We start from the raw sequence: 27498 nt of genomic DNA on the forward strand, positions 1-27498 counted from the left end.
AAATAACATTTGTTGATTGTGGTTGTTGGGATAATATTATTCATGGAAGTGAACTTTGTTGGTAAAAACATCAATAGCTAAACAAGATTTTCCTGAATTATTACTACCAACCTAAATTTCTCTTCTTCTTTTATGGATTATCCTCCATTGTTAGGGTTAAGGGTTTTAGTAGTCGACTCACTACTTTCTTTCATCTCTCATTTTTTTTTATTTGATTCAATTTTTATTTGATTTTATTTATTTATTAGTATTCAATAAAAAATTATTTATGAATTATGTGTTAGTTATAAATTATTTTTTAAACTTTTTTTATAATTTATTTTTAATTATAAACTTTATGTTATATAAAAATCCTTTTTACATTTTCAAAAATTTATTTTAAATAGATAGAAATAAAGTTGATTTTTTTTATTTTGAACAAAGAAATTTATGATTAATAAAAAGTTATTTATTAAATATCCTTTATGGTAATTTTAACTAAAGTTAAAGTTTATATAAGTTGTTTTGCCAAACAACTTATCTATAAAAAAAAGCTTATAAAAAGTAAATTTATCAAACAACTTTAATTTAATTTTAAAAGCTATTATTTTTCATAAGAGTTTTATTATAGCTTTTAAGTCATGCTTTTAATTTGTTGGCATCAATACTTGTACCACTTGATCACTTTTGCAAATTCCATTCTTGGCAAACTGATTAGCCTCATTATTAGTTTCTCTATACACATGTGTCACTCTCCAATGTTTAGTCTTTTTTTGCAAGCCTTCCAAGTTAATAATCAATTCTCTAAGTGCCTGATTGGCCTAACTTTTTTTCAACTTATCTATCTCTTAAAAGCAAAAGCCAAACCAAATAGGATTTTTGAGAAGCTCTTAAAAATAATAACTTTTTTAAAGAACAAATTTTTTTTAAAAAAAAAGAGCTTAAAGAAAAGCTCCAAAAAGGAGCTTTCTTTTCTATTCTTTAAAAAACACACCAACTTTTCAGGAAATATCCTTCTCTCTTAATCAATCTCCCTCTCCTCTCCTTCCCTCTACAAATCACTTTTCTCCAACATAAATCGTGACCTCCCTCTCCTCTATCACTCTCTGCAAAGATTACTAGAAAAAAAAAAATAGAAGACCTAGCAATAGAAGAGCAACATCTAGGATGTTTTGGTTGCTGCAAAGATTAAGAGAAAAACATACTCAAAATTCAAAACTGCATTCAGATACTATTTAAAAATTTTCTCTTTTCTTCACCAAAAAGGATTTTAATGTCAAATATATCGTTTCCTCTTTCTCTTCTTTCATGGAGAATTCAAGCATTATAGTCCGATTGCTTGCTAGATTAACAAAACCATAATACTATTACTACTATACAAGTTTGAGAGTTGTTTTGTTTCTTTATGGATTTTTTTGATTTTAACATCTAAAATCATATATAAACTCGAAGCAAACTTGTTTCGCTTTAGTTTATTAAGTTATTAGAGATGGCATGAATACTTTTTATGGTAATTTTAACTAAAATTAGAGCTTATATAATTTACTTTGCCAAACAGCTTACGAAACAACTTTAGCTTAATTTTAAAAGTATTTATTTTTTTATAAGAGCTTCATAAATAGCTTTTAAGCAAAAAAAAAATTTAAACCAAACATGCTCTAAGACTCCAAGGCACTTCCTTTAGATTATTAGTCCAATAAATTGCATTCATAGAATCAATTTCTATTCATAAATTATAATCATTGCTGTGCACACTATTGGTGAAAATATACAAAACTTCTCTAATGGCCAATAATTCAACTTTGTTCAAATCCACAACCCCCGAGGACTTAGAGAACTTTACCTTAACCATGCCATTACAAGATTGTAAAATTTCTCTAATTCCAACGTCACTCAAACCACTTGATGATGCCCCGTCCACATTAAATTTCAGCCATCCGCTTGGTGGAGCTATCCGTTTATACTCCAATCTTGCAACTTTGTGCCTCTGAATACTTTTCACATTATTAGGATTATGAAAAATCTCTTCCATTGAATATGGAAATTTGCCATTTGGATTTGACCCACACTACAACTCTCAACTTAATGATCTCATATAATTGAATCACATCCCATACTTTGCCATAGAAAATTATATCATTTCAAAATTTTCACAATGACCAATTAATAGTTGTTGTCGGATTTACAAAGCAAGTGCACATATCATTAACAAATATTCAATAAAAGGACATTAATTGTGAAGAATCTATTCATTTATTTATTTTTATAATGTTAACCCTCTTTTTAAAGAGGTAAATTATGATGATGATGTAGGCATCCTTCAAGAACAAATTGAGGGAGCTTGATCTCAATATTAAAGGATCCAAAGTGAATGAATAAGCAACATAAAAAAAAAAGCAACAAATTAAACAAATTGTTGAAGAAGGTGAGCCTAACTATCTAATGGTAAGACAAGAGGTTGTTGAAAGCAAAATCATTGATTATCCTAATCAACGGGTAAGAACTAAAGCTAAAGTTCAAAATGTTTGTGAGTATGTAGCCTTTATCTCTCAAATTGAACTAAAAAATATTAATGAAGCCTTAGATGATGATTATTAGACATAAGCTATGCAAGAAGAATTAAACCAATTTAAAAGGTGTCAAGTATTGGAATTAGTTCTTAGGCCAAATAATTATCTAATTGTAGATGCTAAATGGGTCTTTAGGAACAAAATGGATGAAAATGGAGCCTTTCAGTAATCAGCTTTCAGTGTAATTCATTCCCTCATCATATATCCTAAAGATGATAAGAGTATGATACAATGTTTGCTCTTATTGATCTTCATATTTATTTTTTAAGTTTGATCATTAGCTTTATAGAGACTTATGAAACTCCTTTTATAATCTCTAAGTTGCCTTGGCCAAGGACTTTAATAAGCGAATATTAACCAAAAACTATTAAAATATATCCCCTAAATCACTTAGGGTAATGATTCCTTTCTTAATCACTCATTTGCCTTCACATCCTTAATGTTATACCCAAAACCATCCTGTTTTGGCATCCTTGATTAGGTACCTTTAGTGATGAAATCAAAACATAACACTCCATAAATAAGACAACCTAATGTTTCAAGTCTAGAGAGTATTTACACAACTAACACATGAACAATATTGCATAGACACTTAAGTGAAATACAAATGCACTTCTCATGATAGGTCATACTCAATGAACTTGCTCTCCTAAGCAAGCACTTACATTTTAATTTCAAGTATCTATGCATTTCAACCTATGAGATCAGTTGCTTACTTCCCAAGTAAGCAACATAAAATGTACTAGTCTCTAGGTATCATTCATGTCCAATCTCAATGATACATCGATCAGGAATATTTAAAGGTTATGGTTTGATGCATAGGAATCTCATAATTGCAACTCATTACAATTCGCTTATAAGGCATATTAATCTCATAGACTTTATCTAATTAGATATATAACCCATTATAATAACATCTTATTAATGAAAGAAAACATCTAATCATTTAACATGAATGATATTGTTGCATGATTACAATCAAATCTTAACCAATCTCAATTAGCTACAGGGCTCATCCCAAGATAAACAATCTCACAAATAACATAAGCTTTCTCTAGATATGCAAAAAAAATAATTTCACAAAATTTTGTTTTTCCAAAGTCTTTCATCTTAAATTCTTTCTTTATAACCTTCTTTTAACAAATATTCACCAAGGCAATTATACCATATGCATTTAAATTACTTTAATCCATATAAAGATTTATTTAATTTGATCAAATAAATTTCATGTGAATTCAAATTTTATGCTTCAGGCAACTTAAATCCTTCAAGAATTTTCATAGGGATATTGTTATCAAGTGAGCCATATAAATAAACTATAGCTACATTTATTAAATGCACTTCAATCTTTTCTTTTATTGCTAGATTAATTAAATATTGAAAAGTAATTACATCCACCACAAGATAATATATCTCTTCATAATCAATACTAGGTTTTTGGGTAAAACTTTTTATGAAAAATCGTGCTTTATATATCACAATCTCATTTTTCTCTTTTTTTTTTTTACACAAATATGCATTCATATCCCACTAATTTTACACCATTGGGTATATAGTTCAAAAACCTTATGTTTTGCAAGTGAATTAAATTGTGCTTTGATTGCATCTTTTCACATTGGTCATTCATTTTTATGTCTACATTCGTCAATAAATATAAGTTCAAGATCCTTATTTTTGTTTCATAATATTGAACACTACATTATTTGCAAAAATATTGTCGATATATATTTCATTCTGGTTCCATCTTTTATCCATTATGACATAATTTATTAAAATTTCTTCATTTTCAATGATTTCAAGTATCTTTATTTTATCAATTATGTCAAGGGTCTCTTCTAGAGTTTTTATTTATTCTTTCTGACCATGTTGAATATTTACTCTTTTCCTTTTTTTTGAAGATTTTTATCTTTGGAATTGTTTGATCTTCCACGTTTTAGCATGCCAGAACTAATAGGTCTTCCACCCTTTTGGCATGTCTTAAATTCATTAGCAATAGCAAATTGTCCTACTGGGATATCAATTCTAATTAGAACATTTGCAACTGGCATATGAGATTTAGTTACTCTCTTTAGGTCAATAAAATCATTTGACAATTAATTTGTTATATTTTACACATTAATTATCTTTTTAATTTCTTGTTCACACTAATTTGTGGGATAATCAAAATTAGATAATAATAATACATTTCAAAATATTTCCTTTTTCTGTTGCTTATTTTTTCCCCCTAATGTTAGAAAAATTGTTTCATTAAAATGATAATCGGCAAATCTTGCTGTGAATAAATCTTCTGTTGATGGTTCTAGATATTTACTTATAGATGGAGATTTATATCCAACATATATTCCTAACCTCTTTTGAGGACTCGCCTTTGTGCGTTGTGGTGGAGCAATTGGAACATATACTACATATCCAAAAAATCTTAAATAAAAAATATTTAGTTCTTAACCTTGAACCAATTATATAAAGGAAATTTGTAATAACTCGTTGGCCTGATGCATACAAGTGCTATTGCATGCAAAATGGCATGTCTCTAAATAGAACTTGGGAGATTAGATTTCATAAGTAATGATCTTGCAATAAGTTTAAGGCGTTTAATAAACGATTCAGCTAGATCGTTTGTGTATGAACATGAGCAACAGGTTGGTCAACAGTTATTCCAACTGAGATGCAATATTCATTAAAAAGTTACGATACAAATTCACCAACATTGTAAAGACGAATTATTTTGATTGCATAATTAGAAAAATGTGCTCACAAACAAATGATATGTGTAAGTAATCTTGCAAATACTAAATTACAAGTTGATAATAAGCTCGCATGTGACCATCTTGTTGATACGTCGATTAAAATCATAAAATATTTAAATGATCCACATGGTCAATGTATGGGTCTACATATATCACCTTGAATACATTCCAAAAATGTAAGAGATTCAGTCTTGACTTTAATTGGTAATAGTCTTACAATTAATTTGCTTTGAGAACAAACAGCACATGAGAATTCATTAGATTGAAAAATCTTTTGATTTTTCAATGGATGATCAAATGAATTTTCAATAATTTTTTGCATCATTATTAATCCGGGATAACTTATGCAATTATGTCAAGTATTAAAACTATTAGTAAACTACTAGTTTACTATAACATAAGTTTCAATTATTTTAATTTTTGTGTAGTATATTTCAGAGGACACAATAGGTAATTTTTTTAATACACAATTTTTACCCAATATAAAAGATGTAATATAAAGGTAATCAGTACCTCTTTCATTCGTTATCTATATATAATATCCACTTAGACGAATATCTTTAAAACTTAATAAATTTCTTTGAGACTTGGTAGAAAATATTGTTTCCTCTATTATGAACTTTGTTTATCTGGGTAGTCAAATATTGGCTCTTCTAGAGCCTTCAATTAATCTTATACTATCCAATATTGTATTGACATTGACCTCTTCTATTGTCAAATGGAAAAAATATTTCTTATCTTTAAATATAATGTGCATTTTAGCAATGTCTACTAAACATATATTTGCATCATCGATCTTAGATCCAATTAGATAAATATTCATATTTTAAAATAAAATATATAGTAAGAAACTTGCAAGTTAAAATAGGAGAATATTAAATATAAAATTTATTATTAAAACACATAATAAGAATATATCATTTAAATATAATGATAACATATAAAACATCTTTATAATAAAGTTATACAAAAATATACCAACAAACTATTAAAAAATTTTATTTTTAGATATTTTTATCATTAATTAGATGATCAATTCCTCTTTGAGGGTGGACAAGAAAGTTAGCAACATTCAGGTGTGTTATATCAATTTAGTAATGGTTAAAATCATTTTAAATAAAATTTATTTTGATATATATTTTTTCTTTTTAGCTTTCAATGATAATTGGTAAAGTTCAACATGATATTTCGGTGTATGTAACCAATGACCTTTCATACCACATCGATAATAGATATTTTCTATATTCTTTTTATTTTATCTATTTTTATCTTTTTCTTGTATCTTTTTACTATTCATCTACTTCTGACAATTAAATGTATCCATTGACTTCCGGTAATTAAATATATTCATCTACTTCCACTGGTTAAATGTATCAATCCACTTCTAATGGCTAAATGTATTCCAGTGATTAAATGTATCCATCCACTTTGAATAGTATTTTTATTATTAGAATAGTAATTAGTATACCATCACAATTGTAATTATTATCCTCACAATGTCCATAAACATAATTATTAAATAATATCACATTTTTAATAATAGCTCATTATTTTGCTCAACCACAAAAAAATATGAAATCCAAAACAAAATGTATTTTTAAATTACCCAATGTAAAATATTTTTCACTTGTTATAAAATAGATAACATATAAAGTTAATTTCATATGTTCAATTCAAAAATGTCGAAATTCAACAAATAAATCATATATCGAGCAAATTATATTCTAAAACTAGAAGAAAGATATCATATATAATTATTTATATGTATTCATGTTCAACTTGATTTAATAAATTAAGGTACAATAGATTATACATACTATATGATAGCAAAATTCACATTAAAGTTGATTTTCAAGGAATGAAAACACCAAAGAGATATTGAGTTTCTTACTTCATTCAATCAAACAAAAAATCAAATATCAACCATTGAAATCCTTTTGAAGCCAAAAGATGATAAAAACTAGATAATACCGAAACTTGATAAATTAGAGAATCGTGCTGATAACATGTTATAAAATATAAATTGAAATACTAACTATAAGAGAATAGCATTAATAAAGTAAAAAAGATCTTATTCAAATGTGCATTTATAAATGAAGTAATGGGGCTTATTTATACTCTTTAAATTCTAATCTTAATCCAATTCAATCTATATTCAAATCAAGATATATATAATCAAATCTAAGAGTTCAAATCATATTACACTTATTATGTTTGGCCGGTTACGCTATTTGACTTAATCTGAACTTCTTGTGTCATAATATAATAAATATTTACACATATATTCATAACAATATATTAACAAAATTACATAAAACTTATATAAATTATTTATTTGGGTCGCGAACAAGTAAATTGTTTACAAAAAATAGACACAATAGCATAATTTAACTAAATGGGTTATACAAGTCGACACCGTAAAATGATTAACTAAATAAGTTAAGCAGGTTAAACAAATTTGACATATTTAAGACATGAAATTATCGTGTTTTAAACATATCGACACGATCAATACATAAAATTATGATTATTCTAAATCCAAACTTGCTTAATTTCGTATTTTGCTCGTATTCCTCAATCATTTCAAATGGTAATAATGGGATATGTTGAGATTTTGGAAGTACTTAGGTGACAATATTCAAAGGGTTTTTTCTCCTCAATTGCCTGGTAAAATTTAAGGAGCTCTTGATAGATTTTCAGATTTTATAAATGAAGTTGTAAAACTTGCCATCTGGTTTAAGTTCACTGTGAAAAGATTGAGCACTTCAAAGTAGATAAATGGCTGGTAATGTGAATTGAAACATCAGAACAACTTCTTTACAAGTTTTCAGACTAACTCAGGGTTCGCACCAAGAGTGTGCCCCTTGATATGTGCGATTCCTTTTTACAAATAAAGAAATGGAATAATAACTAAAACATTAATGAGCCAACATAACTGATTTGAACATTTAACTGCCCCTTATCTGATGCTGATACCAAGGTAGACCTGCCAATCAAATGTTTTCTTATCTTTCCTTTACTTCTCCGATCTATGTAAAGCCTTGTCTTCTCTCCAAACTTTGCCAACCAACACAAACTTCTTTCCAGTTTTTGGTCTCGTGTTAAGTTTTCAGAGTAGAAGAATGGCAACCACTGCCGCTGAGGAGGAGATGGCAAAAGAGACTGTTAACTCTGAGAATGGAATGAAGGGTGCTGAAGACAAAAGCAGTAGGAAAGTTCACGAGAAGGAAGCAGGCGGTGAGGTGCCAGAGGATGAGGCCAAGAAAGAGGAGGTGGCAGTTGAAATGGAACCCAAGACTGGGGTTTCGTTTCCAGTTAAACTGGATGATGGGCAGCAGTTGAATTGTTTTGGTCTGAGGAAGAAATCCATGCTTGGCCTGGGCATAAAGATTTATGGCTTTGGTAAACTTCTGCAAAGTCGAGATACTCATTTTACCTGAGTTTTTTACTTCATGTCTCATATAAAAACATTCACTTCATATACTAGTCTAAATGCAGCATAATAATATACTAGAAAGATGTGGCATTCCTATACTTGCTGGCAGTGCATCTGTTGCATGATCCTTGGGACAATCAAGTGGTATTCAACAGTGTAATCAATGATCTAACTGAATCAATTAAACAGTCATTTAACTCCTAGAATTAAGGTGGAAATGTGCCCAACCTTCTGCATTCAGCATATTTATCAGAGTCACCATGGTGAATCAAGAATTTGTCATGACCCGGTTGTGTCTCTTACATGTCACTACAATCGAGCTTGAATGCAGCATAGCAAGCCATGCCATTTCTTCAATTTACAGGGATGTATGCAGATAATGAGAAACCGACAGATCTTTTGAAGTCAAAGATCGGCAAAGCCCCAGAAAAACCAACAAAGGAGCTGCATCAGGTGGCAATTGACAGTGATGTAGAGATGATGGTAAGGTTGGTGATTGTATTTTCATGCCTCACCATGGGCATGGTAAGAAAGAACTTTGATGAAGGTCTTGGAGCATCCATAAAGAAACTGACTGGGGGGGAAGAAGAATGACGAGCTAGCAAACAAGTAGTCAACATGATATTCCCTGCTGATATTTGTATTTAGTTATGAGAAGAACTGACTTCAAGCTGGATTACTTATGTTTTTATTGATAACAGGTTCATGGGTCAAGCGTCAGATGACATCAAGCTAACACCTGGTTCTCTTATTGAAAATTGTCGGCTTCCAGGATATGTTCTCCAGACAGAGGGTGACTGCTATAGAGATGAGTTAGTATATTCTGATATCTTAAAGGTACAGTTAGATACAGAAATGTAACATAAGTTGTTTCCAATGGGTGCAGTAATAGGTGAGGTGGTGAGCAAGGTTAAGAGCGAACTTCTCTGCAGGGCCTATATCAACATATATCTGGAAGATGATGCCCTTGACGAGGGTGCCAAAGAGAAATTTGGGATGTCCCTGCTTTCTCTCTTCTAGATTCTAGATTTAAGGCATAAGGTTCAAGTCTTTCATTGTGGCTGAGCAGTTGCTTAATAAGAATGATGATAATGCAAATGCAGCTCCTTAGGGCCTAATATTATAAAAAGAGAGAAAAGAAAAATCAAGTTTTATGCCATTTAAGCTCCAATTCCACCAAATCTTTCCGCAGAACTTCATCATGCAATTAAAGACATAATTCAAGGTTTCAATTCTACTTAATTGCTATTGCATCATCGAATTTTGGAACTCATATCTTTCAACAATAGCTCCTAGAGATATCGGTTCTACCTTTTACAAACAGGCAACATAAAAAGATATATATTCCTCTCTGACAACGTGACCACTGCTATATTGTCAACTATTTCGTTCAGCTGGATTAGTCATTCTTTAGGATTCTAGGCAACAAAAGGATAATACACAAACAAGTGCACATATATTATACAGCAAATAAGACTTAACTATTTGAATTATGAGAAAACCTCCATTTACTCCAAATCTGAGGTCAGTGAAAACCATAAAGAACCCTTCGAGGATCCAACTGTCCACTGCAATAACTCGAGGACACTGTGGAGATCTCTTGCCGGCCCTTCCATTCTTCAAATGGTTTCAAGATGATTGGAGTTTCAATAGCAGCAGAATCTACACACAACATGGATTGGTAATCCTCATCCCCTAAATCCGGGAGAGCTTTAGCCTTTTTGTCCCATGGATTCCATACAACTACACACAAAGTGATTTCAGATTTATTAGAGAGAATCCATTAATAAGAAGGATCATGGCAGGAAAGTAATTTAAGAAATTTTAAGGCATAGAAAAGAACCTGCATCTGGCATCCCATCCTTCCACAATTCGAATGTTCTCTTCTTCTCATGGTCTATGATGGCAATCTTTGTTGGGGTGCTCAAATATACCCTTTCAAACTGAAGCAGACCAAATATATATTCTTCAGATATGGCTTTGGGCCTTACACATGCAATTTTTACTTTTCATTTTTTATTTTAAAAAGAAAGTATATGAGGGAGTGGAGATGTTCCAATACACATGATATAATGACAGAAGAAATTTGATCAGCACCTCCTAAATTCATCTTTACTAGCACCTAAAACTGGTGATACCTCTCTATTGCAAGTTCACACACAAGAGTAAATGAAAAACTAAAAACAAAAAACAAAAAGAGAGAAGAACAAATACCTCGCCATCAAAAGTAATTGCATCTGCTTGTTCTGTGAACCTTTCTCTGTTAATCCAATTGTCAAAGTAATCAAGCGTCTCCAAGCCCTCCACACGCACTTCACTGCAAATTTATGAGAGGTTTTGAATCTCATGTGACACTCTTTCCTTCATCAATTATAAATGAGTAATACCCAAAGTAAAATAAAGCAGAAAATGAGAAAACTATCCTGATATGTCAGTGAACAGTTCATGTTCAAATTTAAATTGATTAGGGCATTTCAACAGTAAAAAGCTTCCGGCCATTATTGCATGAAAAAGAAATAGCTCCTGAATTCATGGCCACACCTGATGTCTGATACAGATAGGTAGTTGCAGAGTGCAAACATGAAAGAGAAGGCCTTGTGGTCTGTATTCCTCACACGAGGGATCAAAGTTAGCTTTCCAGCACTGAGAGTTACACGAAGACGCAATTCGAAGCTGCAAAATTACAGGGCAGAAATTCATAAGTGCACACATGAAGCTGTATTTTCAACGTTTAGTCTCAGAGTAAAAAGAATACAGTATTCACAAGCATACCTGCGTGACCAGATCTTTAGATCCTCTTCTGTAGACTTCAATACTAGATCCACTGATGACTGGTTGTTAGCTGGAGGCAAAGGTGAAGGGTCACTGTCCAGTAACCACATTCTGTTCCTGGCAAATCCATGTTGCTCCAGTGAACCAAGATTTCCAAACTGTAATAGGCAGTGATCAGTTTAGAACACATGACCCCGACAAAGTCTCCAGCCTAAGGTCCTTACAGACTCCATAGGACATAGGACTAACCTGTGGAAAGCAGACTGGTATACCTCCCCTGATGGCCTTAGGCGGCTTCCAACTTGCCTAAAGAACACGGGAAGGAAGATATGTAAAGGAAAAGACTTTATTGGCATTGAACATCAAGAAGTCATAGTATAAAGAAGAATTGCTTTACCTTGCTGCTCATAAAAAGCAGTTCTTCCCTTCGTTCATTCTTCCAAGAAACAACTTGCCCACCATACAGTAGCACCTGAAACTCTTTTATGTCAATTTGAGGCACCCTTTATGTACTAATCTGGTAGAAATAACCAGTAGAAAAGGACAGGGAGAAAGATCGTTAACATATGATAAAGCGTATGCATCTTTCAAAATGTTATCAACAAGCAAGCTAACTTATTCCATCATTCAAGATTAAGAATTATATCGGCAACCCAATATTGCCAGTCAGATGAAATTTAGCCCTTTTAATTATATAAAAATTTGCAATAGGGAGGACCGGTCCTGATACATCAGCCCAAAAACAAGACATCATCATTAAAATTCTCAAAGTTAAAATGATGATAATTGATAACTGTACGAAATGTACTGAACCATGCCTCCGAATATCCCAACCACTTTAACTGCCCTCATCTCCCCTATTTTTCATCACTGTATTCACCATAAAAAGACCAATCTCCACCTTTCCCTCTGCTGCTTCAGGGTTGAAAGGACTTTTTCTTTTTCACGACAAATTTATCCATCTTTCTTGTTGAAATAATTGTTCTGATAATTTCACACTAATAGACTATCATAGACAATCATTTCTCCTACTATCAATCCAGCCAGGATTATGCTTCTTTAATTTCAAACAACACAAACTGCACTCACATACAAGATACAGACCAACAAAATTAAAATAAAAAAAAAAGAGCTAAAAATACAGGAAGAAGAAGAAGAAGAAGAAGAAGAAGAAGAAGAAGAAGGCATAAACTAACCTCAGCAGATGAACCAGTTGGCTCAGTGAGTATGATTCTGGGCAATCCATCAGCATCACGAACTATATTCGGTGGCATCGCTTTTGGCCTTAACCTGGCCTTTATGCTACTCACAAATGGATTCACTTTCCCCTTCCTCCACTCCAGCTACACCATACAAAGAAAGCCAACCCAAAAAACTTTTTTCAACAAAAAAAACGAAAAAACCCAGTAAAACAAACATACAAACATGCAAGAAAAGCATGAAATTTTCACATCAAGATTCATATTTGAATGAACATATCAAGCTAACATGACAAACCCACATTGAAAAACACATAAAAAAAAAAAAAAGAAAGGTGAGCAATACAGTGAGCTTACGTTTACAATTACTGAGGATATAGCAATATAATGAATAGAAAAAAGATGGAAGATTTTGTTAGTATTATCGGTTTCGAGTATGAAGAACGACAACTTTCACCAACTCCGAGTTCGTGAAAAGTCTATGATATAGGCAAGCAAGATATTGCATATGGAAGGCATTACATTGCAATATTACATTTATATGTGTAAAAGAGTGAGAGGCAGAAAGAGAGAACGAGATGGGACCTTTTGCGAAGTGAAGGATATCCAAAGAAAAACCACCAAACAACTGTTCTAATGCCTTTTGTCATTGGATGCTCTGCTCCCCTCTGTCTCTCTCTCCGTCTGTCTCTGTCTCTTTCAGTGTACCATTGATCTTCTGTGTTTTGTCCTAGATTTTCTTGCTACACTCTTACACTTTTCCCACGTCAACTGTCAAGCGCCTCTCAGATGAGCTAAAAAGCTAAGTACATTTTCATAATTCTGTGTCTATAAACTGATCAAATCCTTTAGATTAGTAAAAGAAAAATATTTTTAATACTAACATTTAATCCAATTTAAGAACACATTAACTATAAATAATTTTACAAAAAATCAAAATTTTTGGATTGCAGGAAGTGTATGGACTGAAGGGCAGCACCAGAAATGGAGCTTGTAACTTAATTTGACTCATTACCAAGACATTTACTAGATCCAGACATAGTTGATCTTTCTTGATTTTAACATAAGTTCTTAAAATACTTCTAATTTATTGAAATTCAATAAATATTAATCCAAATTGGAAGATATTATAGAAGGTTCTGATATTTTCTTTTATTGCAAACGTGTCATTCAATCAGAAGTCCTCAACAAAGGAAGATGACGACCGGTTACCGCAGAGGATCATAGCCACTGAAGCTGACACATAGCGCATGTCACAAAAATTAAATGAATATTATTTTATAAAAAGGAAAACTTTAAAATCAGCGGTTCTTATTAATTTATTGAACTATCAATTTTTGTCTTTTTTTTTTTTCAAGTTTTCAAAATATTCTGTGATGAGAAAATAATTGAGTCCATTTCACTCACACCCCAATTGAAAATGTCCAATTTCCTTTACTTATTTTTCATGGCCTCTCAAAAAAATATAATTTTAAAAGTAAAAATAAATTGAAATTTCACTTTTGGAAGGTTCATATTCTTTTTACAAATTTCAATGGATTTATCTGAATTATATTTTTTAAAAAAACATTTATCAAATTCAAAATATCTAATGGACAACCTAGTCAACTCTTCATTACGAGTCACATAAAAGATTCTTTGATGATATGATTTCACTTAAGGAAGAAATTGTGGGTAGAATATAATTACACATCTCTTTTATTTCTTTATTGAGAAATTTCAATTTTCACATTTATTTCAATTAAAGTTTTCAGGATTAATCAAAGCATATCATGAAAAACAAAAGTTGTCATGTATAAGTTTTTTTAAAGTATAATATTTAAAAAAATTCATAAATTATTTAAAATAATTTAAATATTTTTTATTAAATTTTTGTATTTTTAATTTGAATCAAATAAGTTTTATGATTAATAATTAAATAATTATTATTAATCAAAATGATATTAGAATGATATTAATTTATAAATTAAAATGATCACGTGATAGTTTTACTTTTTTTCTTAATTAATCAGCATGTAACATCAATATAATGTGAGATTGAAAATAATAAATATCAATTTAATTAAATATTTATTTGATAAAAACGTAATTAAATTCAATTAAAAAAATTCGGTGATGAGACTGATCTTATCTGCATGAAAAATGCATGCAAAAGAGGGAGAATTATGAAACAATACGCAAAGAATTAAAAATTAAATGAAGTACATAGATAAATATTAGGTTGGCGCCCCTTAGCTAAGGCTAGGTATAAGTCGCTTTTGTTGTACGCAATTTGCGAAGAGTTAAAAAAACAAAAGGAAATTAAGGGAAGATGCCCACCTGTTCTTTCAACTTTCGGTTCTCCAATCCAACCTTACATCACGATTGGGAATTTGACTACAAACAGGTACTCTGTTAGAGAGCCCCGATATAATTCTCAGATGGAGGGTTTTTTATTAATTAATAAAATTATATAATAAAAATTTTAAAAATTAATTAAAAATAAAATTATTTTTTTACTTTTATTATATTATTAAATTAACGAAAACATTAATAATTGACTAACTGTTAAATTTACTATTCAACAAAAATTATTTATTTAAAATTAAATATTTATTTTAAAAATTATTAAACTTTCTTATAATTTCAATTAAAATTTAAAAATTGAAGATATTTTACTCTTATTAATAGTATATTACTCTTGCGTCGAGCCTAAAAAATCATATTTAGGCTTGACTTAAGTCTTGACATGACTCGGACTCAAACCCAAGTTTGAGTTGGTTCACAATTTTAATGTTAATTATTTTTCTACTTGTTTTAAAATTATTAAAATTAATGTGTTTCCAAAGAAAGAATTTATTAAATTATTACCCTAACATTAAAAAAAAATTTATCCAACAAAATTGCTTCAAAAAAGAATTATTATAAAATGCTTTAGGTTCTAGAATAAAGAATTTAGGAATCGACCCATTTTAAGGTAGGCTTGAAAGGTCTTGCTTCTTTCATCAAACTCGCCCCGTCTTTTTCTCCCAAACTAAAATTATTTGTAATTTTATGGTATAATATTTGAAAATATCTCTAAATTATTTAAAAAATTTAAATAAATTTTTATTTTTATTATATTCAATTAAATTTTTATATTTTTATTTTAAATCTAATAAATTATTACAATTAATAATTGATTACTTGTAATTAATAAAAATACTATTTATCATTTTATACTCACATGACGTTTATGTGAAGATAAAGAATGTTATATGATTATGTCATTATGTCATATCATTATCTATTATAATATATCAATATGTTATATTAGCATAATATGATATTGAAGGATAAACGATATTGTGACTAAATTAACTATTAATTATAAGTTCTTATTTGATTCAAAATAAAAATATAAAAACTTATTTAATTTAAAATAAAAAAAATAAAAATATTGAATGAAATAAAAAAAATAACTTATTCAAATTTTTTTCAAATAGTTTTTGAATTTTTATAGATATTATGCCTAATTATATAAATTAGAGTACTTTTCAACTGTATTCCTAGAATAGGTACTTTGGCCAACGAGAAACTGAGAAAGCTGCTCGAATTTAAATTTCCTCTAACCCGATTTGATTGGAAAAAACAAATAAAATCAGTCCAATTTGAGCTCAAAAAGAATCTAAAGTCCGAAATGATCTAAACCCAAAGCAACTTGAATGATCTAACTTTGAATAATTCAAAAAATTAATTCAAAATGATTCAAATTCGAAAAATCAATTCAAATTCAATTTTATTTGATTTTAAAAACATTTACAATTTTAACTTAAAATAATTTGAATCCGAATAACTTGAAATAATAAGTTCAAACTTTCTATTTATTTTCAAATTCTAAATATTTCTTGTGAAAAAACCTTAATTACTTTTGTTAATAAAAAGAGATTTTTTCTCCTAAAAAAAAGTAAAAGAAAATAAATACCACATAACACCCTAAAATCCATATCACTTTTTTGTAAAGAAAAAAAATCTGAAAAATGCTATAGCTAACAGTAGCCAATGCAATGTCAATCTATTAAATGGTAAAATTGAATTTTGCTTTTTAAATAAGAAAATTATGTAGCAATCAATAATCAAATATCAGATGTAAAAAAAAAAAAACTTAACTTAACTTATTGACTTATTAAATACAGGATTGGCATGTAAAAATAATAATAATAATTCCTCCATCCACTAAAAATCTAGATTCGGGGATGTCTATATACATCAACATTGTGCACACTAAGGTCTTGCATGCTATACTTGTTGTCTAAAATTAGAAAACTACTTGTCTAAGTCCCAGCTTGCTAGAATCTCTATTCTCAAAGAACTATAGAGTTCACAGTCCAAGGAAATGCTAATGTTCAGCTTAACATTGTTAATTATTGGACCGAAATTGATCATTTTTTTGTCAGAATATAAGAACTTAATTTATACAAATTATTATAAAAATATTAAATCTGACAATTTTCATATAATATAGAGATTAAATTCTAAATCTAAGCTATTAAAAATCCTTTTGTTTTGGCTGATCAAACCAACCCAATAGTTCACATTCCTCTCATGGCATTGCTTTGTTAGTTTTGACACAACAAGCAATCTATGCATGGCAACATGCATAGTGTCAGCCATTGTCATGCAATATTACCACTTGGGATATTGCTTGTCGTAATTAAAATGATTTACGTATTTCTCTCATTAAACCTGTCAACCAGCTCTACAGGATAAAAGCCTAGCTCGAAAACTATATACCATGAAGAAATTAAAGCAGAAGATCAAAAGGAAAGCTCCTCTCCAATGGCACAATTTGAGTCTATCCTCATACTTGCAGCAATCTTCTTCCCTCTATTTCTTTTGCACCGCTATCTAAATAGAAACTCCCCGCCGATCACCATTTGGCCTATTTTTGGAATGTTACCGGCGCTTCTCTACAACGCAAAGAGATTTTTTGAGTTCGTGGACGATCTTGTCAGACAAAGTGGGGGCACTTGCGAGATCAAGGGATTTTGGTTTCCGAGCTTGGACTACGTTGTCACTGGTGATCTTATGGATGCCAACCACATCTTGTGCAAGAACTTCGATAACTACGAGAAAGGGTCTGAGTTCAATGAATATTTTTCGATTGTTTGGGTGAAGGAATATTTAACTCAAACTCTGATTCATGAAAGCCAGCGGAAGGTGATGTTGCTGTTGATGAAAGACGACAAGTTTGTGCTACATTTCCAGAGAATCTTGCGTGAAAAAATAGAGAAAAGTTTAATCGTAGTGCTGGAGCACTTCATGAAACTTGGCATTGAGGTTGACCTTCAGGATGTATTGCAACGCTTCAGCTACGACATGGTGTGCATGTTGGCAGTAGGCTTTGATCCAAATTCTCTTTCGGTAGAATTATCTGAAGTTCCGATAATGAAGGCATTCACTCAAGCAGAAGAGCGTTTGTTGTACAGGCATCTGATGCCTGTGAGATTGTGGAAGTTGCAAAGATGGCTTCAAAATTGGGGAGGAGAAAAAAGTTGAGCAAAGCTGTAAAAACCATTGATACTTTTCTATATCAGTGCATTGCATCAAAACGAGAAAAATTACGATGCAAATTACTGGCTGAGGAAGATATATATGACTTCGTAAAGCTTTTATGGTCCAAGATGAAGGGGAAATGACTAGTGTTGATGGAAAATCTGACAAGTTCCTACGAGACGTTGCAGTCAACATCATGTCAGCAGGGAAAGATACCATAAGTGCGAGCCTTTCTTGGTTTTTCTGGCTTGTTGCAATGAATCCATCCGTAGAAAGCAAGATTCTACAAGAGATGAGAGCTAATTCTCCATCAATCAATGATGAGAAGAATATGTTTTTTAGTGTGGAAGGGCTGAAAGAGATTCGTTTACCTTGATGCTGTTTTATGTGAGACATTAAGGCTTTATCCAGCAGTACCTATTAACCACAAAACTGCAATTCAACCGGACATCCTTCCAAGCGGTCATCACATGAATCGGAACACAAGGGTCTTGATTAACTTCTATACAATGGGAAGAATGGAAGAAATATGGGGTGAAGACTGTTTAGAATTCAAACCAGAGAGGTGGATTTCAGAGCGTGGGATGTTGTACACGTACCATCTCACAAATTCATAGCGTTCAACGCAGGGCCCAGGAGTTGCATAGGTACGTGAACATAAGCTTCATTCAGATGAAGTTGGTCGCTATCTCTGTGCTATGGAATTATCAAATTCAAATGGTCCAAGGCCATCATGTTGCCCCGGACAATGCCGTAGTGCTTCATATGAAGAATGGTTTAAAGGTTAGGATCAAGAAAAGGAGTGCTTGAGGGAGTTACAAGGATGAATTCTAGATTAAGCATTTATGTATTTATAGTTTCATATAATTAGTTTTGTAGTTTTTTACCTTTTCGCGTACGTTAAGTATTTCAAAACAAAATTGGATTTTAGATTTAACAATCTACTTGTAACTGTCATGAATGTAAAGTTTTGAACCTTGGTCCACAATTTTAATGTTGATTATTTTTCTAAGCAAGAATTTCTAATTCTTCATGATATTTATCTCTAATTTAATATTTTAATCTACTTTAAAATTATTAATGAATTCCCTGGTTTTCAATGAAATAATTTATTTCTTTATCATAAAAAGAAAAATTTATTAAAAAATAGTTTTGAAAAGAAGTGTTGTAAAACAGTTTCTGATGGGTTTTGAAAAGAAAGAGTTCAAATTGAACCCATTTTAAAATGGGTTTGCATGGTCTTACTCTTTCATCCAACTTGACCAGTTCTTTCGGTAGTGTTTATTATTTTAAAATGTAATGAGATTATTATAAAGTGATTGTTAGAAATGTAATTATTGAAAATGTTATTGTTAAGAAGATAATATTATGGCGTTTGATGTATATGAGAAAGTATTGATTAAAATACTGAGAAAATAATAATGTAATGTTTTGTTTATAAATATTTTACTAGAAATGTTATATTAATTTTCAAAATTACCATTGGCATTTGGTATCTTACAATATAATGGGATTGCTGTAAAGTGATTGTTAGGAATGTAATTATTAAGAACATGATTATTAAAAAGATAATATTGTAACATTTAGTATACATGATAAAGTATTGATTAAAATACTAAAAAGACAGTATTGTAATGTTTGGTTTATAAATACTTTACTAAGAATATGATATTAATTTTTAAAATTACCATTATGTATGAAAATACAAGTTTGATATACCTGCATGCTTTTTATAATTATATTAGTTTATTAAATTATGCAATGATAAATGAGTCTCCAATCTTGACTTTTGGTGTTTCATTATGCTGATGGATTGTGGATATTCTTTGAATTTTATTATGGTTCTCTTATATTGATATTGATGTTAGATTTCATTATACTTGTGTTGGTGTTGATGCATTTTTTACATAATTGATGGATATTATTGTTTTGTTTTAATTATTTTGCAACTATTAATTTTAAATTTGAATAATAAAGTGACATTTTATTTATATGTACATTGAAATATATTATTAACTAAAAATATTTTAGTTTAATCATGTTAATTGTATTTAAAAATTTGATCACGTTAATCTTGTTGATTGTTAAAATGGGTAATTTATCATATGACGTTGTAAAAATTTAATTTGATCAATTTAAAAAACGTGGTAAGCATATTTTGTCATTTTACATATTTAATAAACATATCCTTGTACATGTTTACAATTTTAATATGTTTAATTAATCGTATCATGTAAATATATTTACCTATATAACTGTTAATACATTATGTTATTAAGGTAAAAAAGAATAAGAAAAACCAAAAGAAAAATGAAAAAATAGTTCTAATGGGTTGTAGACTTTTGAACTAATGGGCCTTTAGCTGGTGAACTTTGGGCTTCAAAAACAGACCAGAGTCATACCCAGACCAACCTAACTTCACCTTTCTTAAAAAACCCAGTGTCCAGGAATGGCCCAAACCAGCTCAATTCTTCTGCAAAATCTTTTACGAAACAGAGCAAAGGGTTTTGGAAGCTGTTGAAAGCAGAGGGGGCAACCAGACATCATGAAAGAAGGACAAGGCAGAAAGAGGAAACGGGCAAGACACAATAAACCTCAGAAACCCCAAGAATCTTTGCAACCAAAACACTCAATAAAGCATAAGAAAGAAACCCATCAACAGAAAAGCCATGCCCATCGGTCTTCTGCTTCTTCAAAGCCGCCCAAGTCGTCTTCTTCTAATTCCTCCAGTTTTCTTGACAAGGTCCCTTTTCTATATGTGTTCGTATATATAAACGTATGTGAAGTTGGATTCCATTTTGATGGGATTAATTTGAATGCGCAGATGAGAGCAAGGTTGGCTGGAGGGCATTTTAGGATGATCAATGAAAAGCTCTACACTTGCACGTATTTCTCTCTCTCTCTCTTTTTACTTCTCTTTTTGTTTGAATTCTAGTTACTTATTTGGCTTGCTAAAGGGGAAGGGAGAGAAAGAGAGAAATCTTAGCTCTTGGTTTCTGTTTATGTGTATGACAATGGAGCATATATTATGCTAAGCTTTATCCTGTTTTTAAGTTAATTTTGTAGTTGCAATTGTGGCTTTGTTACTTGATGACGCAAAATCAGCTTCTTTTCTTTCGTTTTCTTAGAGGTAAAGAAGCACTGGACTATTTCCAAGAAGACCCAGAATTGTTTGATATGGTAAGGTTTTAACTTATAACTAATCTTAAATTTAGCTTCTGTCTAATTTTCAATGCATTTATTGCGTTTGCTAGTCTTTTTAAGTCTTGTGATAACAATTTGCATCTAAGGTTGAACCCTTAGCGTCCAAATTTCTTAGACAGCTTGGCCGATATCTTCAAGTAGGATGTTTACTTTGAATTTTTATTATGCTTGTACATTGCCTTATCAATGTTCAACTATATTATATTTTTTATGTAACCATGGTGATGTATCTAAAGTGCTTCTGTCTCTGTTAGTTGCCATTTGATTTTCATGAACGTCAGATAACCATTGTTCTGAAGCATGATTATTTAGGTGGTTTGGTCTTATATTGAAGCTGCAATTGGACTTATTTATTTCACTCACTTGGACAGTACCATACAGGATATCAGGAGCAAATGTCGCATTGGCCTGAGCTGCCGGTCAATGTAATCATAAAATGGTTGAAGGATCATAGTTCTTCTTTAATTGTTGCTGATTTTGGCTGTGGTGAGAATTTACTGAACTTGATTTGCCATTTTGTATTGCAATGATAATATGTTGAACTCACATTCATGATAAACGTTTAACAACTTCTGTTATATTTATTTTGGTTGTTCTGTCATTGTCATCCTTCTCAATTGTGTTTCAGGTGATGCACGCCTTGCAAAAAATGTGAAGAATAAAGTTTTCTCTTTTGATCTTGTGTCAAACGATCCTTCAGTAATTGTTTGTGATATGTCAAATGTATGTCTCCTCTTCACCCCTTATATGAGCTTGTTATATCACACTTGTTGAGTGACTCCCATATGTCATAACTGAGCACTTTTACATAATTTTGATCCATCCCTAGCTATGCTGCAATTTACCATCAGTCACAAAACAGCTGTAGGAAAACTATTGCATGCTGCTATCAGTTGCAAATTTTGAACAGGAACATTTGGATGGTGTTTGCTAGCAAATGCTGACTTTTATTTCCTTTTTAAAAAAAGAAAACATAAACTAGCCAATGGAACAGTTTTTTGGTTTCATTTTGTACAATGAGTGCATCCTGATATATGGATCGAGAGGAAAAATTGAGAATCTCTGCCTCTCTAACTGTGTGCATCTGTGCAAATGTGTGAGTGTGCAGGATGTTGGATGCTTTTAAGTAGTAATTAATTGTTTTTGAGTTTTGCTGGCAGATACCACTTGATCCATCCTCCGTAGATGTTGCTGTCTTTTGCCTTTCATTGATGGGGACTAACTATGCTAGTTACCTTCAGGAAGCATATAGAGTTCTTAAGCCAAGGTTTGCTAAGCTTAAATATTATTTAATGCTAGTTGTTACCCTTTGTTGATGAGGTTTTGGTTAATAATCCAATTCATTGTGGTTCTTTGTAGTGGTTGGCTTTTAATAGCAGAGGTAAAGAGCAGATTTGATCCAAATAATGGAGGAGCGGACCCAAATAAGTTTTCAAAAGCTGTTTGTGAGATGGGATTTACATCAGCATTGAAGGTTATAATTTTCTTTTATTTACATCAATGCAACCCTTTATCCTTTGCTAACTCATACACATTATGTGCAGGACTTCTCAAATAAGATGTTTGTTTTATTATACTTCAAGAAAAAGGTCCGTTGCTTTTATAGAGAAGATATGGCTCTTGTGTCCTATTAAATCTCACTGACATGCAGGACAAAGTTTCTAGCTCCTTAATGTCTGTTTATACTTTCATTTGTAGGAAAAGCAAAGCTCAAAAGGGAAGGAAATTGAATGGCCAGAGCTGAAGCCTTGTATATACAAGCGTCGTTGAGGTTAGCACACATCTTTCGCTGTTATAAGTCAAGCCTGTTGTCAATCCTAGATTGGCATAATGTAACATTAGACCACAGTTCAGTTTTATTATGGTGCTACATTTTTGTTGTGAAGTTTGTCTAAATGTCCATCTATTTGAATTTGTTGTAAGATGCTGAAACCCCATCCCATAGTGCATTGCTCCCATGTATGGGAGCATGTTCTGGTGCTCCTTCACTTGCCATTCTGACATGCACATATACAAACAAATTAAGCACTGGTACTATATTTTTTTGTGTTGGTTAAATTTCAGCATATTATATTCAAAGATGTCAGAGAAAATGATGTTCAGAGATGCCTTTTAAATGTGAATCCATTCTTTTCTGTTTATTGATGTTTAAAGGTGCATTATTTGTTTTAACAGAGTTCCATGCTCTTCTGTTCCTGAGCTTTGTAAGGGGAGATGGGCACAATTGAAAATATAGCAAATGGAAACCAATCAGGCTTTGAGTGTGATACAAATCACTGTAAAAGAAGAAGACAAACCCTGAAAATAATGATGAAAGTTTAAAGTATTCCTTGCCTTTATCATTTTCATACCACTTTGGATAGAAGGCACATATGGCTACCTCAAGTTGGCTCAACTATGGCCAAATTCCCTTTGGTTATCGACGACATAGCCTTGCAAGTCAGATTAGCCTGAAAAGAATGATGGAACAATGGCAAAGTATCTGGATACTAAAGCAGAAAAAACCATGTGAATCAATGAAATACTGAAATCCATTTGCTTCAAAGGCAGTTTTTTTTCGGCTGTGTCGAGGCCTCAAAGCGAGCCATGTGAATCTTACATCGAAGAAATTATATGCTTTCAATTAATAGAGCTATAAATCTCATATGACAGTGAGATTGGACATTTAAGAGTTTATATCATCTTCAACCTAGAAGAAGATGCTTTTGGTGAAACAAAACTATGAGGTTGGTAGGTCAAAATGCATAATACTTCATAAGTTAATATGAACAGTAACACAAAGTCTCATTCTGCACTTGTAATTAAACTATTGGATTTGCTCCTTCCAAATAGATTGATACTATTGTTAATGACCCCACCTCTTCAATCTGTCGATTTGGGCAATCACTCCCTCTTCCTACTTAACCTAAGCAATCCCTATACAAAAGTGAAATGTTTATCTTAGTCCCTTTACTTTAATTTTAATTAATTTAATTTTTATATTTTAAATACATGTCAAATTAATGACAAAAAGATACTAAAACAACAGTAATAAAAAAATAATATGGAGTTTTTTTTATAATATTTTTAAAATTTCAATAAAATCACGTATCAATAATTATGAGAGAAAAATTTGTGTTAATTTCATATATCACCACGTCATCATAATTAACGATTTCCCGTTCACAATATTATCATAAATTTAAAAATACAAAAATATATTGATCAAAATTATACCGACACTAGCCTCTCCATGTGGGGAGTTATCCAAAAAATAATAAAAATAATTTTGTACTCCAATGGCAATGGCAATGGCCCCAAGATTCTAATCCATGTCCATTCATATATATGGTACAAATATTAGTACTAGAGGTACCCTATATAAAGGGAATATATAGCTTGTTAAAGCTCATCCATTAATTGTATCTTAATGAAAAAAACAAAAAATGGGTAAATTAAAATATAAAGAAACATAATCAACGGAGGTGATTAACAAGATCAATCTATGTATAATTTATCCATAAAATGGTGAATAATAAATTGAAAAAAAAATAAAGGAAAAGGTCCATGAAACATGTGGGAAGCAATGGAAGGTGCAAGAACCTATCCTGCCTGCCCTACTTATCTTTTATATCCAATACCTGCAAACATTTCCATCACATGAATGCCTTATTTACCTTTTCTATATTATCATTTCTCTTGGTCTAGTCTCTTCAATTGAACAAGAATTTTTTTGTATTCATATTCCTCTAGCTTGGTGATTGAAATTAGGTAATTATCTCCCAAGGGTCAAAGCCCTAGCATCTATAAACTTTGCACATGGAATAACCTATTTTGTCGTGTTTTATACACGTCCGTTTAACATAATACCGAAAAAATAATAATTTAAAATTCAAAATTTTTTTCATATGTATCTTGAAAAAAAGTCTAATTTTATATGATACATCATAATTAAATCGAAGACTATAATAAATTATATGACGTCAGAAGAAGTTGCAAAGATCTTAATTTTAATTTTCCCTATCCAATCAAAGACAGATATAAAATACCCAGACGAATTCAATGATTAAATTTTGGAAGTCAAAAATTGAAAGGCTAATTCACCGACTTCACACCTCCTTTTTTATCACAAGTCTCATTGCCAAAAAGTCCAACAAATTCACAAGCAAACCAAGAGCTTGTGACTTTTATTCAGCTTTCTTCATTGAACATTTAATTAATTAATTAATTAATTAATTAATATATTAGCAAAGGACAAACGGCTTGAAAAGTCCATGGCTAACACATTATTATTGGTTTCGTATTTTGTACACTCCAAAATTGATTCGGACCCACTGTTAAGCATAATTTTCAATGGGCTCCAAGCCTTTTTGCAGCCCACCGACAAGGTTTTTTAAGACGTTTGTGGGTGAAAAAATAGAACAAAAAAACAATTCGGCTTTAGTCAAAAAATATGGCTCTTACTTCTAACTTTTTTTGGATTTTTTTAAAAAATTTATATTATTATTTTTAAAAAATTGATTATATTTTTTTAAAAGTTATTACGTAAGTAGCAGTTTTATTCATATCACTAAATTAAAAGATCTAGATTGTAAAATTTCACGTCATAAAAGTGATAATCATGAGTATTTATTTTATGGTTTCAAGTTTTTTAATTATTTATTAATAATGAAGAAACATTGGGTTCATTGATAATATATAGATATCACAAGTTGAAACTTAAACTTAATTTCGTACTATTTTAAGTTTTGAAAATGTAACTTAAGGTCGTATAAGGTTGAACATAAATTTTAATTTGTGACAAATGGTATCAGAATAGATCAAGATATTCACCAATGTTAGGTTTTCGTGAGAAATATAGAGATTGAGCTAGATTCAGATTAATATAAGAGTTTTTTTTTATGAGTAAAGAGCCAGTGCAACGAAAGCGTTGCACAATTAAATAAGGGTAGACTATCACGAATCTCATATTAGTAAGAAATGAGGTAAATCTTGAGAATCTAAACATGAATATTTCATTATTTATCATATATATCTATATTAAGTTAATAATACGAGCCTGTATTTTATAAATTCACTTAAATTTTATTTTCAAAGTTTAAGGTGGTATGGGTTGAGTTTAAATCTGACACGTGATGCACGAATAATACATCGAATATAAATCTTATTTTAAATACGTTAAAATTTTAAATATTTTTTTAAATTTCATATTTGACAAAACAACAAATTTGGTTGACCATGGTGGGAAAATTGGCCGAGGAAGAACAAGCATTTAGGTTATAGTCAAAAAAGAAGGATTGAGGAATTGAGTTAATTGGATGGGTAGTTATGCTTTTCAAGCTTCCAATTAAAAGTCATATCTTCCAATGTTTCTCTTTGATGTAAGCTTTAAGAGTAGGTGAGAATTGGAGTCCCATAAAGTAAATCTCATTTTCCAAATATATTAATTACGTACCCCACTTTGACTAGTAGAAATAAAAGCTCCACTTTTCTTAGCTTATAATCCTCTTTTAATATTGACTTCTTAATCATATAACTTTAATTATAATATATATATATATACTTGCTTCTCAAATTCAACTTAGGGAATATTCTAATTTAATCCAAAATATTCCCACCCTGAATTTAAGCTCTTAATTAAGAGAAAATTTTTATCTTCATTTCCCTTTTTGATAATTTAAGCTTTAGCATATTTATATTTGAAAATTTTCCAAATTGAAATTAGGAATATAATTCAATTTACATAGACAATTTAAGATAAAAGAGGAGTAAATTTATGATGCTATATTAATACAATAAAATAAAATAAAAATAAGTTGATCTTGAGGCCGGTCCCAAATAAAGAAATCGTCAAAATAAGCAAAAAAAAAAGTATAATATTTTCAAAAATCTTTGAATAATTAAAAAAAATTAAAATAATTTTTATTTTTTTATTATATTCGATCATATTTCTATAGGTTTATTTTGAATTAATTTAAATAGACAATTTACAATAAAAAGAAACGTAAATTTACAATGCTATTTACGCACAAAATAAATTAAAATAAAAATCAGTTGATTTTGAGGTCGGCCCCCAAACAAAGAAATTGTCAAAATGA

The 27498-nt window shown here is 30.5% G+C and overlaps 3 protein-coding genes and 1 pseudogene across 4 annotated transcripts; 3 read left to right on the forward strand and 1 right to left on the reverse strand.

Annotated features, from left to right (window-relative positions):
• Window positions 1-8084: 8084 nt before the first annotated feature.
• LOC110427727 (chalcone isomerase-like protein 1) lies at window positions 8085-9914 on the forward strand. Its single transcript, XM_089785527.1, is given in 5 exon segments — window positions 8085-8698; window positions 9097-9308; window positions 9310-9341; window positions 9434-9525; window positions 9619-9914. Coding segments are annotated over 5 exon segments (750 nt in total). The 5' UTR covers window positions 8085-8418; the 3' UTR covers window positions 9753-9914.
• Window positions 9915-10058: 144 nt separating this feature from the next.
• Window positions 10059-13277, reverse strand: LOC110427725 (aldose 1-epimerase family protein). The gene is made up of 9 exons (XM_021443293.2): window positions 13061-13277; window positions 12701-12847; window positions 11902-11976; window positions 11754-11810; window positions 11505-11662; window positions 11274-11405; window positions 10947-11049; window positions 10576-10675; window positions 10059-10475 (listed from the first exon to the last, which is right to left on the reverse strand). The coding sequence occupies exons 2-9, from the start codon at window positions 12776-12778 to the stop codon at window positions 10258-10260; spliced, it is 921 nt and encodes a 306-aa protein (XP_021298968.1). The 5' UTR covers window positions 12779-12847; window positions 13061-13277; the 3' UTR covers window positions 10059-10257.
• Window positions 13278-17485: 4208 nt separating this feature from the next.
• Window positions 17486-19211, forward strand: LOC110427724 (alkane hydroxylase MAH1 pseudogene; annotated as a pseudogene).
• A 1479-nt stretch (window positions 19212-20690) lies between these two features.
• LOC110427726 (S-adenosyl-L-methionine-dependent methyltransferases superfamily protein) lies at window positions 20691-24175 on the forward strand. Of its 2 annotated transcripts, XM_021443296.1 has the most exons (10): window positions 20691-20960; window positions 21042-21103; window positions 21346-21397; window positions 21793-21907; window positions 22050-22144; window positions 22582-22688; window positions 22781-22895; window positions 22966-23010; window positions 23120-23192; window positions 23597-24175. In XM_021443296.1, exons 1-9 carry the CDS (start codon window positions 20763-20765, stop codon window positions 23189-23191), a joined length of 861 nt encoding a protein of 286 aa, XP_021298971.1. In that variant the 5' UTR covers window positions 20691-20762; the 3' UTR covers window position 23192; window positions 23597-24175. The 2 variants fall into 2 exon arrangements, with proteins under 2 accessions (XP_021298971.1, XP_021298970.1); XM_021443295.2 differs by lacking the exon at window positions 23597-24175 and having other exon boundaries at window positions 20693-20960; window positions 23120-23343.
• Window positions 24176-27498: the final 3323 nt, after the last annotated feature.

The sequence above is a fragment of the Theobroma umbraticum genome, unplaced genomic scaffold, assembly GCF_002168275.2.
Source record: "Theobroma umbraticum cultivar Fairchild unplaced genomic scaffold, ASM216827v3 scaffold_239.0, whole genome shotgun sequence".
NCBI classification, from domain to species: Eukaryota; Viridiplantae; Streptophyta; class Magnoliopsida; order Malvales; family Malvaceae; genus Theobroma; species Theobroma umbraticum.

Bases quoted from the DNA above. Each gene is read 5' to 3' on its own strand.
- LOC110427725 (XM_021443293.2), bottom strand. From the start codon at position 12,778: ATGCCACCGAATATAGTTCGTGATGCTGATGGATTGCCCAGAATCATA. The intron at 11,977-12,700 runs GTTAGTTTATGC...AAAGAGTTTCAG, and splicing joins CAACTGGTTCATCTGCTGAG to GTGCTACTGTATGGTGGGCA. The intron at 11,406-11,504 runs GTATGCTTGTGA...GTAATTTTGCAG, and splicing joins CTAAAGATCTGGTCACGCAG to CTTCGAATTGCGTCTTCGTG.
- LOC110427726 (XM_021443296.1), top strand. From the start codon at position 20,763: ATGAAAGAAGGACAAGGCAGAAAGAGGAAACGGGCAAGACACAATAAA. The intron at 22,145-22,581 runs GTATGTCTCCTC...TTTTGCTGGCAG, and splicing joins TTGTTTGTGATATGTCAAAT to ATACCACTTGATCCATCCTC. The intron at 22,689-22,780 runs GTTTGCTAAGCT...GGTTCTTTGTAG, and splicing joins TATAGAGTTCTTAAGCCAAG to TGGTTGGCTTTTAATAGCAG.